Source organism: Macrobrachium nipponense, chromosome 33, assembly GCF_015104395.2.
Source record: "Macrobrachium nipponense isolate FS-2020 chromosome 33, ASM1510439v2, whole genome shotgun sequence".
NCBI lineage: Eukaryota > Metazoa > Arthropoda > Malacostraca > Decapoda > Palaemonidae > Macrobrachium > Macrobrachium nipponense.
This window is the reverse complement of record NC_087219.1, coordinates 30,753,220-30,773,793: the sequence shown is the minus strand read 5'-3', so window position 1 is coordinate 30,773,793 and position 20,574 is coordinate 30,753,220. Positions and strand designations below refer to the sequence as shown.

Here is a 20,574-nt window from a genome sequence, read left to right as displayed (position 1 = left end):
GTACTGTACTTAAGCTTGTCAATATAATCATAATACTAAATATCATTCGGTATTATCAGTACTTGTATAGAAAATACAGGTAATTTTTGTTCCATTTTTACTTGGCCAAGGTCAATTATTTAACAATACACAGGTACTGCTACTAATTTGGTAATGTAATTGACAAAGTTTTTGGCCTCTAAGACAAAATTTTGTGTAAAGCCCTCTCATTTTGATTAAGGAGATTGCGCTGGTGTCAATAAGTCAGTATAGTCTTAAATTATAAAAAAATTTATATTTCAGACAAATTTCCTATTATCAGCAAAACAACCTTAAAGAAAACATGAATTACAATTCTGTGGTTTTTTGGTACTTAAACAAATTTTTTTGATTGGGTGGTTTTGTTAACTCAAAACAATTTTTTTTAATTAGGTGGTGCAGCAATTGCAATTGATGGGAGAGGTGGTCTACCTAAAAGCAGATGCTCAAGATCTTGTAGTGATAGACCCAGCATGGCTCACTCATCAGCAGTTAGGTCATCTCCTGTCTACTCAGTATGCCTTGCAGGCTAGAGTAACAGGTAAGTTGAAAAAAAATCTTTTTTCATAGTACTGTAGCCTTAAGGGGGCCGGCCAGAACCCGTATATATGGGGGTATAGGGCGAAAAATGTAGTCATGAAAAAATTCATGGAGCTTCATATGGCAATTGAGAATACATATACGAAATATTTCGTCAAAATTCCTCTTACTTTCGTAGTTACAGGGTAATTAGTAAACATAACTCAATTAGCTTAAAACATTCATCCGTACAAGAAAATGCAATATTTCTTCTGTTATCATAAATTTTGATAATTAGTGTCAAAGAAATTGTGAGAAATGGCATCTGTAGAGATTCCGTGGGTCGCAGAGGGTAGTATCAAGTTGAACCATGATTCAGTGTGAGCACAGACTTCAAGTAGTCTACACGTTCGAGTTTCACATTGAAATTCGCTTGCTTTTACATATGTTTCTCTATGTTTCGGCAAGAATTTTATCATGCCAATGAGCAAAAGACAAGGAAAACATCTTGCTAACATAAAGACGAAGAAAATTTGCTCTAATATGATTACAGAATGTCATAATATATGCGATATTAGCGTAGTTAGTGAAGAGAGAGAGGGAGGGTTGCGTAGTAAGTAAACGCCCCCGTCTTGCCTGAAGCACACGTCACCCAAAAAGGAATATGAAATTCATAATAATCATGATTTATTAACATTGTCTTTGTAAAAAGAGAGTACAACTTCGAATTTCACCTCTTGACATTCTCTTGTATTTACGTTTGTTTATTTTTGTTTCGGCAAGAATTTTATCATGCCGAAACGGAAAATACTATGAAAACATCTAGCTAACATACAGAAGAAGAAAATTCGCTGTAATAAGCTGAGTTAGTGAAGGAGAGAGAGAGAGTTGCGTAGGATGGAGTGCCCCGTCTTGCCTGACACAGTGCCCCAAGCTACGATATATGAGCAAAGGGATCATCATTTATGATTAAATTATGATAAATAAAATAGTTTTGGTTTATTAATACACAAAAAAGAAATATACATTCATAATAATCATTATTTATTAACATTGTCGTTATAAAAATACGAAGAAAACTTTGAACGCCCGTATCTCAAAACTATAGTTATTGATCTTCAAAATCTATCTTCTCACTTAGTTTTAAAGCTATAACATTGGAATTTGGTATATAACTCAGAAAGACATTATAGAACAATCAAATGAAGCCCTTTTTTCAAATTTTTGTTTCTTTTTTTTTTTTATAAATTTTGTTTTCCTAATTTATAGGGTTTATTTTTTTACCATAATGAAAAATTCATATCTAGCAAAAAAATTACTTTTAGAAAAAAAACTCCTCATTTGATTGGAGGTCTACATCAGGTCTATATATGGTAGTAATCCCAGGTCTTAATATTAAATATCAAGGGAGGAGATAGAATTTGAAAAATGGTTATTTTCGGGATAGATCGCCCTGGCGTCACAAAACCAAAGGTCAGAGGCGAAAATCATATGCGGTTTGGAGATGTCCCAAGTAACCTTATTAAGTGGTATGAATATCAAAGTCCTGTCCTTAAAGAATGGCATTAGCTGGCTGGCCCCCTTAAGAGACTATATCCATATCAAATAAACCACATCATTTTTCAAAACGCTGTGTTCACTATACTACATCAGCCTTAAGAAAGCATGCTAACACTGAATTCTGTTGTAATTTTTTATGAATAGTATTATGAAGAGAAGTAAATCAAATTTTATTTTGAAGTCACGTAAATATGAATGGTTATCAGGTACTAGTATGAATAAATGGTGGTCGACTACTTCTTGTCCATCCTACTGTAGCATCTTGAGTTTGTATATACTGCCAATGAGGAATCTGAAAGTAGAAAGATGGATTTAAATTTGATTGACTTAAGTGTTTAATACCACTTATGTAATCAATGATGTAATCTACTTATACAGTGGTACCTCGAGATACGAAATTAATCCGTTCCGAGGCGGCCTTCGTATTATGAGTTTTTCGTATCTTGGAACACATTTTACATGTAAAATGGCTAATCCGTTCCAAGCCCTCCAAAAACACCCCAGTAAATTATATTTCCAGGCCTAAAACACATGTTCTAGGGTTACAACGCCGATCCGACGGAAGAAATATGACTCCAAAAAGGCAAAATACTGTACATACTTGAGTAATATTCAACTGCATGTAATGTTCAACCCCATTTTTACTGCATATATAGGACTTTAGCATATGTCCCTTAGCAATAAGCCTAGCCTATGTTAGCGGTTGCTACTGTAGCCTAGTCTATGATTCTGACATCTAAACCTAAGAGCTAAAAGCTTAGAATATGCCAATAAAATGTATAAATAATCAGTATGTACTCATTTCAAATAATTATTAATTAATCATTAACTATAATACACAAACAAACAAAAAACAAACCTTCCAATCAATTGTTTACATTCAGCTCTTACCCGTCTTACGAGTATCGAACGAGCGCCAAGCAATCATTTTTCCTAGCACACAGTAAGCCATAAATTGTCATTAGTATCTCTCTTCAACTAATGAAACTACCAAACAGTATAATAACCATTCATTTCTATTCTTTATTCTATCTTTACCTAATGTTTTTTTTTTATTAAATGTATTGCATAAGTTTTTCAATTTACAGCATCCTTTTACCAATAGAATACTTAAAGCACAAGGGGTAGATGCTGACCAATAGGAGAGCAGGACCTTATGGGGTGACTAGCATCAGGAACCAATGGGAGAGCGGGAGGATGGTGGCGAGTTTACTCAGTTGGCGGCGCGGGAGTTTTAAAATTGTTCTCGGTGGTCCGGGCGAATCTCGGGACTTTACAGCAACAACCTTTCGTATCTTGAAAACTTTTCGTGTGTAGAGCAGTAAAATTTTTCGCATTGGCTTTCGTATCTCGAGTTTTTCGTAAGTAGAGCCTTTCGTATCTCGAGGTACTACTGTAGTGTCATACATGATCTGGAAAAGTATTGTCTTGTGAATATAAAGCAATCCTTATAAATGAGTATGGTTTATTAATTGCATTTGGCATCTTCAGTCATGCAGAAGGCCTAGTTCTTGAACAAAGCTAAGTTTTATTTTAACAAAATGTAATATGTTAAGTGAAAATCATCTGTTTTGTCCCTGTTACTACTGAATTCTGCAAAGAAATGCTAAAATTAAGGTCACTCAATAGTCAGTGCAATGTTGTGCGTACATAAAAACGTGTAAAAAATATTTTTTTAACATGCAAGCTGACTGACTATGGGGTTGCTATTTATATTTTCATGACAACAGTATGATAATAGTGAATGTGGCACTCTGTAATCACTTACGCAGAAATTGGCAATAAGTGTATGTCAATGTGTTGCACAGCGGTGCCTTTTTTATAGGAACTGTTGAGAATCAATGTTTCATGTGCAATTTTCCTGCAGGGTGCTACACTGTGGATGATTTTCAAATGAGCTTCCCAGAATGTGACGCATTAGATCTTTTACAAGTTCTCGAGGCATTGCATCTCTGTACACAGGTGAAGTATTAACATAATGCATTGACAGTAAAGTACCATTTCCCTAAGTATGTGTTATGTACATTTAATGTCTTTATGATATTGCTTTAAAATATCTGTTGACTTGTCATTCATTGTCTTGATTACAAGACTTAAAGGTTTACAGACTTTAGTGTCTCTTGAAAATGTTTCCTTAGGCCTTACGCTTCCCCCCACCCTTCCCCTATTCAGGGGCATGCATACAAGAGCCCCTGTGGATCCCCCTGTGGATAGCTAGAATCTGCAAACAGTTGAAACCCTTATAATAAAAAAGCTTAAAACTGCCTATTTTGTTAGTTAAAACCTCAAGAAAAAAAACACTAAAAATGTTTATACTTGATTTTTTAATAGTTTTATCACAAAAAGTGCATATTATGATGGGAAAAAAATTGTGGATGTTTCTAACAGAAAAATACTGCGAATAGGCGAATTGTCTGCGAATAATGGGGATATATGTTCCAGAGAGAAATCTGCGACTACGGGGAGTTTACTGTATTCCGATTAGTTTCTTGCAGCTGGATGCATTTTGGCAAAACAGAATTTGGGTCATTACCATCATTTTTTCTTTTTTATTTCCAACTAGGTTGGGTGTTTTTAACTGACATAGCTGTTAGGCAAAAATTCTTAAACTTAGTAGTAATTACACATAAGTGCTGTCCAGTAATGCCACACAGTTGTGTAGGAAATTAATTTCAAATTGAATGATGAAACGTACTCATAATATTTACAACTATGTAAGCACTGTCATAAGTTTCATGATCTATAATGTTGAATGACAGTCTAAGGATGGGAATGCCCAGATTCTTTGAAATGACAGTATTCATAAGAGAAAGGTTACTGCTCATCATCTCATTTTTCATGACATTTGAATCTTATTACATCACGGAACATGGGGGACGGTGCAGAATTTGTTTCATCTCCCATAAATTTAGAAAATTTTATGATTTTATATTATGATATATTTGACTCATTTTTTTCCAAAAACCAATCTGTACATTCTTCAAACAGTGCGATAACGACGGAGAGATTGAATACGAGTTTCCATGCTTCAACCAAGTGGAAACCTTAGATGGCCTGTGGGAAAAAGTAGATCCACGTTATATGGAGGGTGTATATGGTGGTGTCAGATTAAGATCTCCTGCGCCTACCCAGTATATTCTTCCTCCCATATACGTTCGGATGCAGGTAAATGTGGGAGGCTTTTGTTGAATAACTGTTGTTATTGTATATTAATTTTAAACTTTCGTACTGTTCTTTACTTCCAAAATACATTAATAGAATATACAGACTGTAAAATTATATTATTAACTTATGCACATGACACACAATTCATTTCCATATTTTGCCCTTGTAGCATATTTATACACTGTTGAGAATATTTACAAATAATGTTTACTGCTATAGTATTACCAGCCTGTAAAATAGTTTCATTACAAGCAGCAGCAAGCACATGGGTTTTGGTGTTGAAGTTTCATAATAATTCAAGAAAAGGAAGGTTTCATTTTTATCAAATCTAAATGTATGTTAACCTATTCTGTTGATTCTCAATGCTCTATATTTAATTCTGTTACCTCTCTTGTAGGTACAGCTTAGAAGATCATGGCAAGAGTATCCTGAAAGAGATACAGACCTGTACCAGTGGTGTGGAGGATCTAAATTCTGTTCAGGGCCCTTAGAAGCACTTCTTACACTTGAAGAAGGTGGGGAAGCTGTGGAAGTCAAAGTTCGTGGCCCACCTGAGTCTGGTCATGTTGCATTTTTCTTTATGGAAGATCTTTTAGCCATGATTGACCAGGTAAATGCTCTGAATGAGTGCTCATATTTTGGAACAGGATATGCCCATTTGCTTTCTTTTGGAACAGGATATGCCCATTTGCTTTCTTTTGGAACAGGATATGCCCATTTGCTTTCTTTTGGAACAGGATATGCCCATTTGCTTTCAGCTTGCTAGATAAGCTTTCACTGTATAAGACCAAATTGAAAAAAGAAAAGCATAGTAAAGATAATAAAAGTGTGATGAAATCGGTACTTATATTTATAGACACAAACAACTTTCTAAAGATGTCTGCAAAGGCCAAGATGATAGTTACCAGTAGCAGCACAATCAGAATGACTTACTTTGTTTTGTAGTAAAGGGAATATTGTTGCATTTTAGCAGAATGAGTGATGATACTGTGAGAATTATTACCAACAGATAGTTTGACCAGACCTCTTGAGTTACCATTTTTAACTCTTTTTGGGTTGACTCAGAGATATTGTTCTTAAACATAGCATTATGAATTTAGGCCATCTTATAAGCTTGTCATAGTTATACATATCTATAATAAATATTTATTTAGTTGTGGGACCCTTTTCAAGTTTCACCAGTATAACAGTGGACAGCCATATTGTTTGGGTTTGATGTATCAGTATAGTTTAGTATTTTATTTTGCATCTGATAATTTCCAAATAGTATATATCATTGTCGATGCATTCATAGGCAGGCTACTCTATGACAAGTGATTGGAGGCACAGGACATTCATTCATACTGATTTTACTGTATTTTTACTTCCAGGTATTAGTTGAGATGTGCCCTGGACTGGTGCTAGAGAAACATGTCTTGAGTGCAGAACAACTGAAGGCGCACTCATCAACTGTGTATGCGTGGCCACCAGCTGATATATATACTGCATTGCTCAATGGTGGTGTGAAGGCATCTCTTCTTAATCCATTAACAAACAAGGAAGAACCTTTTACCCAGCTAGTCTGTTTTGGATCACAAGATGTAAGTTTTTCTTTCCAGTCTTGTCTCTGGTTGATCATTCTTAGGAAATTACTTATTATGGAAAAACTTTGTTTCTTAAGTTTTGTAGACCATTTGTATCACATTATCATTAGAAATACACGGTAGATTATGTAGGATGTAGTCCAGTAAGACATTCCATTTTTATTTACTTAATATTTCTTCACCTGAGTCTATTAAAGGAACTATATGTGTTAGTTTATGTACACTCCTTTTCTTCTAGTTTCTGCTGCACCTTGCTGTTTGGGGGTTGGTGGGGGGGGAGGTTAGGGAGCAGATACTTACATTTGATGCATAACTGTTTCTTTAAAGTAAATTAGTTGGATTTTTTGTATTATTTTTTACTCACTCCTTTTCTCTCTACCCTATCAAGACTGATAATTAGGAAACAATTGTGCACCTATGATTTCAATATAACAACCCATAAAACATGCAGGAATTGAGAAGCAGATATGGTTGAGGGAGGTGAAAGTGTTCCAAACTCTGCTGATAATGCTGGATATGACCACGATAAGCAAGTTTTCATTAGGACCGTAGGAGCATTGCATACATTTGGGTATAATCTCTCAGGCAGACAGTAAGAAAGGGCTCCATTCTTCCTTTAAGTGTAGCTTTTTAATAGTCCTTAGAAAATACCTGGATGAATGATGGTAACTTATGTTTACTGAATATATAGTGCATACTTTGGTAACAGTTTTTCTGTAATAAAATATCCCTCTAAATTAGTAAGGATTCAAATACTGTTGTCTGTGTGATATCTTAAATGTTTAAATGTGGATTATATAAATGGATTATTTTTTATATAAATTTACTCTCTTTATGGAAGGTCAGACGGCAGAAATATCTGATAAACTGAGAATTGACTGTATACGTACAGGCAGTCCCTGGTCATTGGTGATCTGGTTTTATGGGGCTTATGTAGTGCCAAAAAATCAGCAATTTATGGCGCCATAACAGGCTCAGTTCCGGTTATCGGTGCCATGACATACCTAATGGAGGCACCATAATGGTGCTTATGGCGCTGAAAACCGGTTATCGGCACCATGAATCGCCAAGTTTCAGTTAGTGGCGGTTTTCACTGATTGGAACACCCGCCAGTAACCATGGACTACCTGTATAGAATAGAGTATTACAGTGTTTCACTTGTTTATCCCTTTTACCAAATTCGTTTCTTTTAGGTCCTTTCGAGTTTGGTTGTTGGAGGTGACATTCACATATCAAGTTTGTGTACGGTAACAGTTCAACGTTTGGCTGCAGTCATGGATCCCCCACACCCCCGTGGGTCAGATTGGTATGTACAGGAAGCAAATTCATAAAAAAAAAATAGTATTGTCAAAACTGTTAACGGGTCTTTTGAGTTTGGAAAGTGGTGACAAAGTATGTACGTACATGTTTTTTCCTTAGTGAATGAGATTTCCATTCTTAGAAGACCATCAATTCCTCTAGTCGGTATTTAGTTACTGTAATGCATCAATTAATGGGAGAAAGTTGGTCATGATGATAAAGGGAGTGAAGTAATAGCATATCATGAGTTAGTTGTTTACAGTAAAGTATCACACATGCAAAATACTTTTTTGTTGCCGATACTTATAGTATTGTTTTCACAGTTTTATGAGACAAATGTATTTTGTAACTGTAATTTGATTAAACTATGGCACATATAATAACGTAAGTGTAATCAGGTCTTGGAGGTTAATGCCAGACTTCTTGTGTTCTTCAAACCTTAGCACATCTGCTGGCCATTCTAAGGTAAAGGTCTGTGCTGTCATAAGGCCAACTTAATCTTAAACTAACCAATCAATGTAAACTGACTGGTTCAGTTGTGGTAGGTGTGCCACATGAGTCTTTTTCTAACATCTTTGCCCTGATTTGATGCATAGATAATTAGTACTGTGCAGCTGTATGGTATGAAGCAGCTTTGAGGCTAAGTAAGTTTTTTTCACTGCATCATCCTTGATGTCTTTAAAGGAACATTGACATTTTCCAACCAAGACAGTCTCTTTAAAGGGAAATAGCTCACTTTGGAGATAAAAAAATCACTCTGAAGTGTGATTATTATTCTTGGGCAGTTACAGATATCAGGTTATTTGTTGCAGGTGTGTCATGGCAATAAAGCTAGGAATGCAGCAGCTGTTGCCATCAGTAGATACCCAAGTTAGTTCAACGCAGCGTTCTCCTACTGCAACCTTATTAAATTCATGGGGCCAAAGTCCTACAGCTACTTTAGGTAAGTTCATTGATAATCATGCTTAGTCTGATATTTAACAATTTAAAAAGTTGAACCAGGTCACTATGTTTAAGTTATGTTTGCTCAGTACAACACCTACATCATTAGAGGGCTTATTCCATAAAGAACCAATGTTGGTTTCAGCATTATCTCAAAAAGAACGCACTTACTCCATCCTGCGAGCTTCCTCCTGGGCACAATAATGCCAGCAGCAGTAGGAAGTTGGCCAGGAGGAGTGGGTGTATTCTTTTCAAGATAATGGTGCAACTTGGATTAGTTCTACATAGGATAAAGAATCTTATGAGTACAGGCAGTGTTGAAAATTATCAGAAAACCTTACTTTTAATCCTTTGGGCATCTTGAAAATGATGTAACCTGAATTTTGTGTGAACTAATATATATATATATATATATATATATTATATATATATATATATATATATATATATATTATATATATATATATATATATATCTATATATCTATCTATCTATCTATCTATCTATCTATCTATCTATCTATCTATCTATCCTGTCTGCCATTTTGGAGCCCTATTAAACTTTCAGTCTTCCATCAGACTGGCATCATAAACAGGAACATGCTTTGTAACCTGGGAAATATTTTTGACAAATATATTTGAAGGGCAACGCAACCTTGGAATAATTTAAGCAGAATCTGACGTAACCTGGGGACTGCCTGTAAATTTTGTATGAAAGATGTGCTTTATCTGTAGACCGTCTCAAGTAGTCGCCAATTATCAGCCAAAAGTGAGGATTTGATGCTGGTTCATTATTATAAACATGTTATTTTTAATGATAATCATAAATGTTCTTATTTGAATATTACCCTTTATAATGTCAAGACCTGAAATAAGTTTTCTTCTTTGCCCTGTACACTTTCTACCAGAACTCTCATCTGGCAAAACAAAATTGTGGTAAAGTAACATACCATTGGTCATCACTTTGTGCTTAGCCACATTGGACATCTATTTTTCTTGTATCTCAAAGGCTCAAGTTTCTGGAAAATGTGTAAATAAAAGTAATTAAAAGTACTGACTTGGCTTGGCCTGTATGGTGTTTTTATGTTGCACGGAACCAGTGGTTATTCAGCAACAGGACCAACGGCTTTATGTGACTTCCGAACCACGTCGAGACTGAATTTCTGTCACCAAAAATACACATCTCTAACCCCTCAGTGGAATGCCTGAGAATCGAACTCCTGGCCACCGAGGTGGCAGGCCAAGACCTTACCAATCATGCCACTGAGGAGTACTGAATTTATATTTGCTTATCAAACATTTACAGTTAGTCTTCTGTAATTAACTAGTTAGGATTTATTGCAACCTAGGGCAATACTACTTGTCCAAGTCTTCATTAATTAACTAGTTAGGATTTTTTGCAACTCAGTGCATGTATTTAGTCCTTGTACAGTGTATGTATTGGAGCCAGTGTATTGAATTAGGACTACTACTTGTTTGACAATGGCATGAGAGGACAGTTTACCCCCCCTAACTGCAGAAGTTTAAAAAAAATTTTCATTAGTCTGTGTGCAATGACCATTTGGTTGCTAATAATGGTGTTCATGTCAGGTTTGTTGGTTGGAGAGCTCCGTGGAATGGAGCGTGAAGATGCGGCTGTCATTGTGATGTGTGGTGCTCCTCTTTATCAGTTAGCAGCTCCTGATGAAGATGCAACTTCTGATTCTCCACCAATTTCTTCCACTTCAGCTACTTCTACTTCTAATCTCTCAAGATGAGCAAAAGCTCGTCGGGACAATCGGTAGACTTTAGTGTCTGCATACTAGGTCATTTTTTGTACGTTACTGTATTTTTTTCATACCAGTCATACCTTATCATTTCTTTTCCTATATGTACATAGATATGAATTAATAACAGTGTAAGTTTTAGCATTTTTTATTCCAAAACCCAGTTTATTTAAGTGTAGTGCAAGGTATCTGATGTAGGTGAAGTCTTCATTGGTAAATCTTCCAATTGTTAGGCTGTAGATATGAAATTTCCTTAAAAAGCCTGTTTGGCATTCTTATATAATTTAAAAAAAGTGTGAAAAACTTAGTAAATCAGCTACTGATAATTTTGGCTGTTCGAAGTTTTTATCAAGTGCAATTATATAGTCTTCATTAGTGGGAGTGATATTGTAGCTGTTGGGTGTAACTGTTATTTAATTTGTGTGAAATTTGGTTTATCAGTTTTCTGTGTCCAGATAATTATTATTCTGTATATATACAAAACTGGCAAAATCAGGTAGGTGTATGTTCTTAAAAACTTTTTGTTGTGCTGTCAAGGGTGCAAAACAAAACCCTGTTTTGTTTAATCTCCCTGCTGGTCAAACCTGATCCATTAAATTTGCCTTTTTAAGTCTTTTTTCTATCCATTGTCTCAACAGTTGATTTCAACTTACAAGTGAACATTACTTCATTAAAGAAGTATTGGGGTGATTGACTGATAAGGTGTAAACAGAACTTGTGATAATAGTTAGTAGCCAAAATTTGCTGATAGTTTAGATATCCTTATGTTAGTGGTTATCTTTCTCTCTCTTTCTTCAGGGCAATCCATAATATGTTGTGGTTCTCGTTTGTTTGGGAAGCATCTTAAAATTATGTCAAGTATGATTAGAGTATTTTTCTTATTTTTTTACATAAACAATAACTATGCTTCAAGGTGCAGTTTTGCATGGGCTCCACATGCCTAAAACACATTTTAATTTTATTACTTGCCTGAGAGTCATTTTGAATCGGTGTAATGGTTTTTGTGTGATAGTTTGATTTTATGGGTCTTTTAGTTTTGAGGTGCTTTGTAAACTGAAAATACTGTTGTAAACATGTTTCAGTTGAAGGAACCATCAAGATGTTAGAAAATTTTGGACATTTTAAATTTGTAAATGAAATGTGATTTTGAGTGCTTTTGGTACAGACTGCTATGAAGGGAAGTACGTATGCAATGGACAGGGAAAAGGAATTTGTAAACTTTTATATCTGCTGCAAGTGTAGTCAACTTGTTGATGAAAGCTGTGTGAAATAAGTGCTTATGTGTGATATTTTAAATTGTAATAAAGCCGGAACATTTTATAACAATTTTTACCTGTGCCAAAATTCTTATTGCTGAAAACATTTTATGAAGGCTGTTGCTGTTGAGTGTCGTATTCAGCAATGTTCAAATTCTATCCATTAATGATGAAAAAAGCCATTTACCATTAGTATATTTTACAAAATATACAGCAACTTATTTTGAGACATCCTGTGATTAACATCCATGTAGCATGTACTATTATAATATAACCTTTTGTAGGGCAACATGTAATAGGATTTCATAGTCTTAAAAAGCCTTCCTTTTTTATTCTGCCATCAAAAAGCAATTATTCAGTCTCCAAAGTACCATAAGGGTATTTGTACGCTAAGCAGTTTCCTTCCTGCAGCTTACCAATTACATACAAGAGTTAGGAGTTTACGACATACCAGACTAGAGGTTTCAAACGTTTTTGTAAGTTTTCTTATCTGCTGCACCTCTTTGGGTAGTAGTGTCGTTGACAGAATGGGACAGGGAGATAAAAAGGGCTTCTTAAATTGCTGTTATCACTGTTGTTATATGATCTGGAAATAGAGGAAAAAAGTGACTTAAAAAAAATACTTATTGTCAAATGTGTTTTTAGCACCTCAAGGTAATAAATACGTACTAGTTTAGATTATATATAAATAATAGTAACATGCTAAAATTATCTTTTCTCAATGAAACATTCCTGTAAATGTATTGTTGGGTGCACCTAATTGTAAATGGTCCATTCAGTTACTCATAAAGGGGAAAATTCAGGATAACTTTTGTAGAAGTTACTAGTTTTTTGACAAAAGATGGATTGAAAACAGTAATAGCAGAAAAATATTTTACTGTGATTAAAAACTGATTACAAATAACAAATTTGACAATTGTCCTGAAATAGTTTAAGTGTAGCATTGTATTCATGGAGAAATAATTTATTTGTATTTAAACAAATTTCCCTTGAAGATGGATTTTTTTTCACGTTTAGTAGTATAAACGTATAAGGAAATTATTATGCCTAAATGTACAGATTTAAATGTTTATTGAAGTCTTTTGCATTGCTGAGGGTTTTCTGTGGTATTGCTGCACAAATAACTTTTCATAAACAAGTACTTTATTTTTAACTTCCTTCTTTCATTTCTTGATATATGTTCTGCAACATTTCCTTTATTTCCTGATAAATGTTATGCAACATAAGAGTTTCTTCATGAACTTCAAGGAATGTTTTTAATAGTCTGTAATGACTGATTCTAGAGCCTTACAAAATATTAGTTGATTGTTCATGTGACAAACGCATTAAGAGAAGCCAGGCATTTACCAGAGGAAATAACTTATGTTAAAAAATCTCAGAGCCTTTTGAGGCATTTGGCAATGCAGAAATGGAAAAATTTGTAAGCCTTTTAAAACAAAAACCATATATGTAGCATAATAGCTACTATTAACCCTTTGAGATTCTAGGAGGGGTAAGGGTCCCCCGAATTATTAAGTGGCAAATCACACACTGATCTTTTATGAGCATGCCAGGTAATGTATTTTTAAAGGTGTAATATGTGAATACTTTTACTGTAATGTTCAAAATTAGATCAAAATAGCAGTAAAAAGTCAAAATGATGAATTGAAGCAAGGCGCAAATTGTTTATGGATGACATCATTTGCCATCATAAGAATCTCAAGGGTTGCTTAACAATCTACAGGACTGTAAATGATGTCATCAGAATCTCAAAGGGTTAAAACTACAAGAGTGTTTCCTAAGTAAAAGCGGAATGATTCAGCTCTTAGCTGGATATGACGTATTAAGTTCATTAGGATTTGAATGATGTCCCTGTCTTTGTAAAAGTACTGAATGGAAACATCATTTCATGTGTTTCTGGCATATAATAGTGGTTTTATAGCCACATATTTAATGTACACCTTTCCAGCATACCAGAACTACGTACGTATATATAAAGATGACGGGGAGAAAAAAAAAATACTACTACAAATGAAGCTGTTTTGGAGTGCCAAAATTTTCAGTAACAAGCTACCTTGTTTGGAACTTCTCATTGTTCATCTTGAGAAAAATGTGCACAGCCATCTCTCTCATGCTTTGCATCATTTCAAACTGAAATGTTTGCGGATGAGTGTTGTGTGACATGTACTTTGTTTCAAAGAGGGTTTTTGTAATTTTCAAGTGGAAAGTAAATTATTACATCTATCATATACATTTCTCTTCTTTAAATTTATTACAAACAATCTTACCTGAGCTGTTCATTTTTAAATCTCTCCTTTTATAATGATAAAAGTATAATGACAGGTAAATGACATGACAGCAACTGGCAATTTTTCATTTTCTTTTTTAGTTTTTGAAACAAAACTTTTTCTAGAGGAGTTTTTGTGTAGCGACTTGCATATAAGATAGCCATCAGAACTAGTGGATGATGACATCTTTCAGTTATACGTATGGTATACATTTTAATCTGGATGGGAATTTTAGTATTGCTGTAAATTGCAGATTAATATCAATGCACCACACCTTCATAGAAGAAAGGAGATACTGTAATAATTGTCATGTTATTAGATTATATTACATGTATTGCTTATGGATATAAGAAGTGTTCATTACGTTTACTTGCTAGTGGCGATAAACTAGATTACTGTCTCAGGATTGGAGTTTCTTTTCTTAAAAAGGTCCATACAATCTAGAGTATTAATACATTTTCTTGTTTACATTTTTAATGTGCTCATATGGCACTAAACTGTGCTGGTTTACAATAGATTTGAGCCTCAAGGGAAGAGAAGGTTTGAGGATTATCCTTTCATGTTATATAAATTTATTTACAAGTAAACAATGAAGAATGTATTACATGGCTAAAATGTAAGCAAACAGAAAAGTGATTAAACAATTAGAGATGATGATCACTACCAAATCTAAGTGTGTAGATACAACACCATATGTGTGGAGGGGATGACAGATGTAAATAGAAAGAGTGAAAGGAAAGAGCTAGTCACAGCTGTATATAGAACTTAAAGAGTCCTCTTTTCATATGGAACTTTATATATGTTACCATTTATGTTTGTTTTCATACATTGAAATGGGAGAATTTTCTTACTAATGTTCTTAAAAAAAAACTATTATAATAAAGTGTAGAGGGGCACAGGTTAAAACTGACTTGTATCCCTACAATTGCTGTACATTGTGTGCTTTTGATAGAAAGTGAATGAACCATTATGTCAAATGAATCACACCCATGAAAGACTATTTCATTTTTATTTCCAGTTACATTTCTTTTTTTTAAATTGGGAATATGTATTTATATTAAAGTTATTACAATCTCTAAAGATATTCAAGTATTGTATTAGTTCGTGCAATAACCGTGAATTACGATTTCATTCATTGTCACCCAGCATTGCCTTACGAATCCTTCACAAAGCTGGTAGTGAATTTGTAGTAGCTTTTGATAAAAGTACCGGCTATGAATGTGATGCCGTCCCTCTTTGGGAATGTATATCAAAGTAGATGTGTTATTCTTTGGGAGTATGTTCCCTGAATCATTGGTCTGTACTAGAACCCCCTCTTTGTTCTGATGGGAAATTCTTCCCTCCCTCTATCCCTCAAAATACTACAATGGAATCAATCATTTAATTACTGTAAAACAATGTACTTTCGGCTATTTGTTGGTAAATAGTGGCTTTTCAGGAATAGTGAACATAAAACTTAAAGGCAATTTAAGGAAGCTTGCATCGAGAAGACAATTACACCTTTATGTAAGTTCATGATTCTGCATTGTGATATGTATATCTTTTTATTCTCTGGAGAATACTTGATAATCATTCATTGTAAACTTGTTTGGATTATTTGGTTAACAAGCTTGACAATAGTAGTAATACAGTCAAATAAGGTATCGGCAAGATGGTCCGTGCAAAGTTGACTTTCCGTTGATAGGTCTCGGACCAAATGATGTCTTTCTGGAATTTGGATCTTGTATAGGATAGATTTCTAGACTTTTAAAGCTCTATGAGATGGCTCTGTGGTGCTATAGTTTCACTGTCTGTTGCTCCATATTCATGGCAATTTCCTTTGGAAAATTATAAATTTTTTTTGTCTCACTTTCTACTCATTTCTACTCATTATGATGCTTCATTTTGGTAAACTTATAGTGGGAATGTTAGACAATAAAAGTAACTGTATCTCAAAAGGCTTAATGATTCTTTATCTGGATCATTAAAGCTTTATGTTGCTGTAATTTGATGTTGTACAGTTAATAACTTTCTGCCTGTTCATTAATGGAAATATTTTAAGTCACTTGTGTCATTACAGAGCTTCTGTCATTCTTGCATCTTCATGCCACTTCACTCATAGAGCTTTATTAACCCAGAATGTATGGCTGAGTGTGTTAGTACTGAATTCATGTTAAACATTTTCATTTTTACTATATCAGTTGTATGTCAATTACCCAGTTATATGTATGTATGTTGAAAAATATCACAGGACTTGAAGTCAGATGTATCAGTTTCATGATGTTTTTATACTGCACAATGAAGATCACTAAGAAAATAAATCCTTTTGTATGTGTTCTAGTTGACCACAACTTATTGCTGTTCACATGAGTGTTTTATGATTAAGCGAGTACATTGGTTGATGTTCATAGACAGATTTAGAATGTTTTATTTTTTTAATGTAAAGTATTCCTAAAACTTTTTCACTTGAATGTTCATGTAAATAAAAGGCTTCATGCTTTCAAGGTAAATGTTACTATATTATGTACAAGTGGGAAAACTTGGTGAAAAGAATGTTCCATAACTAAATGGTAATTATGTAAACTGCAATTTACTGTTCATGTTTGATTTTACACTTGGAAGAGAATGATTGTGATAATGAAGAAATGGGCACTCTTTGGAGACAGACAGAAGTGATGAAACAGATCTGTTAGTGTACAGAAAAAAAAAATCCCTATAATTTTCAGACAGACCTCAAATCATCATAGTTTGCTTTATGAATTGTACATAAATATGTTTTTTCCAATTTTTAGTATGATTTTAGGGTGCTGAAGTGTGTGTGCATCTTATCAACACAGAAGAATAAGCGCACAAAGTGCTGACATATGCAAACAATTAATTCTGTGTATGTTGCCATCTGCCCACATAGTCCCATCCATGTTTACACAGGTTGCAGGTTGAATCATTGGCGTTAAAAACATAATTTAAGTAAATGTCCAAATATTATCTGATTTCAAAGAGGTTTTGGAAACAGAGTAGGAAATTTCATCATTCGGTCATAAAATTTTTACAGCGCTGCTGTTTTCAGCATTGAATGAAATCTAAATTTATCACAAGAACAATGTATTTTGACTCTGGTAGTTAAACAAATTCCTAATAATAAGAATCAAACCATATTAGAACTGAGAATGTTGACTTAGTTTAAACTATTTAATCACAGTACTTTTTATACAGTAAAATCTATATACCACTGGGATTAACAATCATTTAATTCCATGAAAATGTCTCCCCAATAGCAAGTGGCAAAGATTTCCCTGATGAGGTTGTGGGTAAGAAAGTGAACTTTTCAGACTTTGTAATAGCAAACGAACATCGTCAGAAACTGCTCATGATGCAACTAGAAAGTGTTTTGCCTAAAATATATTTTTGTGTAATTTGGGAAAATCCTGCTAAGTATTATGTTATCTTTTGTACTTATCTTTTTGAATGTTTCTCTGTATATACTGTACAATACCCTTTAGTCATGTTTTTCACAGATATTGTAACTATTGTATCATAATTATTTTGTCTTTCATTTACGATTATTGGTTGGTACCTTGCTATGCCATTTGCTTTTTGTGTACTGTACTCATTTGGGATTCATATCAACTTTCATTTCTCAGAAACTGTAGATTAATGGTATTGTGCACCTCTCCAGTCAACCTAAGTAAAGCTTCTGTTTCAGTAAGCTACCATACACCTTAACATCATTTTACCATTGCAGGTGGATGGGAAATTTTGTAGTTTTTATAAATGGCAATGTTATTTTTATTTCTGCTTTAGCCTATTTTAAAGATTTGTTTTTATCGAAGAGGAAAATTGTGATAAATTGTCCAGTCATTCTAATGTGACTTGTACAATTCAAATTAGTTAAATCCTTCAAGTAATAGTTTTCATGGGCATGGAATATTACCTGGATATTTTTTTCAAGTTCTTTTGCAAAGTTAGAGCGGTTTTTCTTGTAAATGCCATTTTAATCAAAATAGATACACTGGGACATGACATAGAACATCATATCATATATATATGCCATATATACTTATGAATTAGAGCATATAGCTTAATGTTCACATTCCATAGCTGTCAAGTGGTGTGGATGTGTCTTCATAGATTTATGTGTGGGTGCCATACGCACATATTACAGCTTCCTTGAGAAACACTCGAGGAGCTTGTTGCTTTTATACACTTAAAATATATATTAGGAAAATTTTTTGTATTTTATTCCAGCATCCTTTTTGATTATTGTTAAGAAACTGAATTTTGGTGGCTCGCTAAAAGTGAACAAGTAAAGCAATTGAAAATTGTAACAAAGAGGCCAGAGTTGTAAGTACTAAATCTAGAGTACATATCAACCATAAACATTCATGATTAAAGAAACTATAGACATTGAAATAAAAATAAAAGACAACAAAGTACAGTGTACTACCAAAAATGATTAATAATACTAAATAGGAGGCACATATTGATTATAGTGAAAAGTTCCATTTGTTATTATATAGAAGATGAAAACTATTCATATGAAATAAGCCCTGAGGGGCCACTGACTTGTCATTCAAGCGTCCTAAGAATATGGTGTCCTAATGAAGTAAGAGGTAAAGCAAAATACATAAGGAAGAGATCCCACTTATTAAAGAAGAAAATATAAATTTAGAAAAAATGTATTAAAATACAAGGAGAATAGTATTAGGGTAGTAATGCACTGCACCTTCGCTTGAACTGAAGTTCCAATTGCCTGACTTCCTCTGGGAGGTTCTTCCGTAGTTCAATGATGTGAGGAAGAAAAGACCTCTGGACCGGAGGTGTTTGACAGCGAGGCACATTGACTGCATATTGGTGCTGCTTTTCAGCAAATCTGGTTTCTCTTGGCAGTAAAGAGGATCAGGGATCAAATATGGATGTGAGAGATCTCAGTTCACATACCCCACTGAACAACTCTGTCTAGAAGAGATAAATCTCTGACAAAAGCAGACATCCACACTTGAGAACAGTATTATACTAAAGGAAGCACAAACGACCTAAAATAAGTTGCGCTGATTTTATCAGTTATAAATATATGAGGCCTTATGAACAATAGCCAGCTTTGTGCAGCATTTGCTTAAACTTTCATTAGATGTTCCTCAAATGTTACACCTAGAAGAGTTTAAGTACACTAAATATGCTTATAAACAACCACCAAAACACTTTAAACTGAAAACTAGAAATTGCACCCTATTTTCCCATAGCAAACAATATGGCAAGCACTGTACATATGGTATGTACATTATACTAATGTACTGTGGAATATTTTTGCGAAACATGATATGCACCTTCTTCCTAGTTTGTCTTAAAAAAACAATTGTTTTAATAAGAAAAAAAAGTAAAATTTTTTCTCTCTTACTCAAATGCACTACACTGCTGCACTACATGGTTAACAATTTTATTTTCTATTTTGCCTATACAATAAAAAAAATTTTTGTACTTCAAAATTTAAAACACAGCTTTTTTCCTCTTTCACTTACCTGTGTGTGATGCTGAAACTGCGTATGATAGCTTCCTGTATCTATCATGGCCCAGCCGATCCTTTGACGTAGATGCTGCTCTGGGACAGAGAATGGGAAGACAAAGTCCACAGAAACATTTACACCAAGCATAAGTACTTGAGCAAGACACTTGATCAGTCCAGAGCTGGGTGTCTGCATACATGTCTTGTTGAGCAGCCAGCACAGGGCCTAACAAGAAGGTACCCAGGGACTTCTGGGCAATCTGCCATAGGTAGAAATGGGGTTAAAGTGCCTCGGTGGCGTGGTTGGTATGGTGTTTGCGTCCCATCTCGGTGGTCGCGGGTTCGATTCTGGGCCATTCCATTGAGGAGTGAGAGATTTGTATTTCTGGTGATAGAAGTTCACTCTCGATGTGGTTCAGAAGTCACGTAAAGCCGTTGGTCCTGTTGCTGAATAACCACTGGTTCCATGCAATGTAAAAACACCATACAAACAAGAAATGAGGTTAAGGTTGTCTACCCACAAGAGATATGTGCCTTCATTACCTGGAAAAATACACAAATTATAAAAAAGAAGAAAAGAAAAAACTTATAAGAAGACATCCACATTAACATTTCAGTTATCAAATCCTTTAAAGTATGGTATGGCAGTGGTTTGTGGGTCATCTGCATCACCAGCTGCATTAGGGTAGTATATACAAAATGCATAATAGTAAGGTTTTTG

The 20,574-nt window shown here is 34.3% G+C and overlaps 1 protein-coding gene across 1 annotated transcript in view; it reads left to right on the top strand.

The window, feature by feature from the left end:
* The window catches only part of LOC135203062 (death-associated protein kinase 1-like), a gene marked incomplete in the record, with an annotated part of 212,619 nt that extends 194,039 nt beyond the window's left edge, over positions 1–18,580 (top strand). The window contains 8 exon segments of the mRNA XM_064232667.1: positions 412–559; positions 3,965–4,059; positions 5,086–5,262; positions 5,660–5,872; positions 6,633–6,842; positions 8,039–8,151; positions 8,957–9,087; positions 10,676–18,580. Of these exon segments, the coding sequence (XP_064088737.1) occupies positions 412–559; positions 3,965–4,059; positions 5,086–5,262; positions 5,660–5,872; positions 6,633–6,842; positions 8,039–8,151; positions 8,957–9,087; positions 10,676–10,842 (1,254 nt within the window).
* Between the last annotated feature and the right edge of the window lie 1,994 nt (positions 18,581–20,574).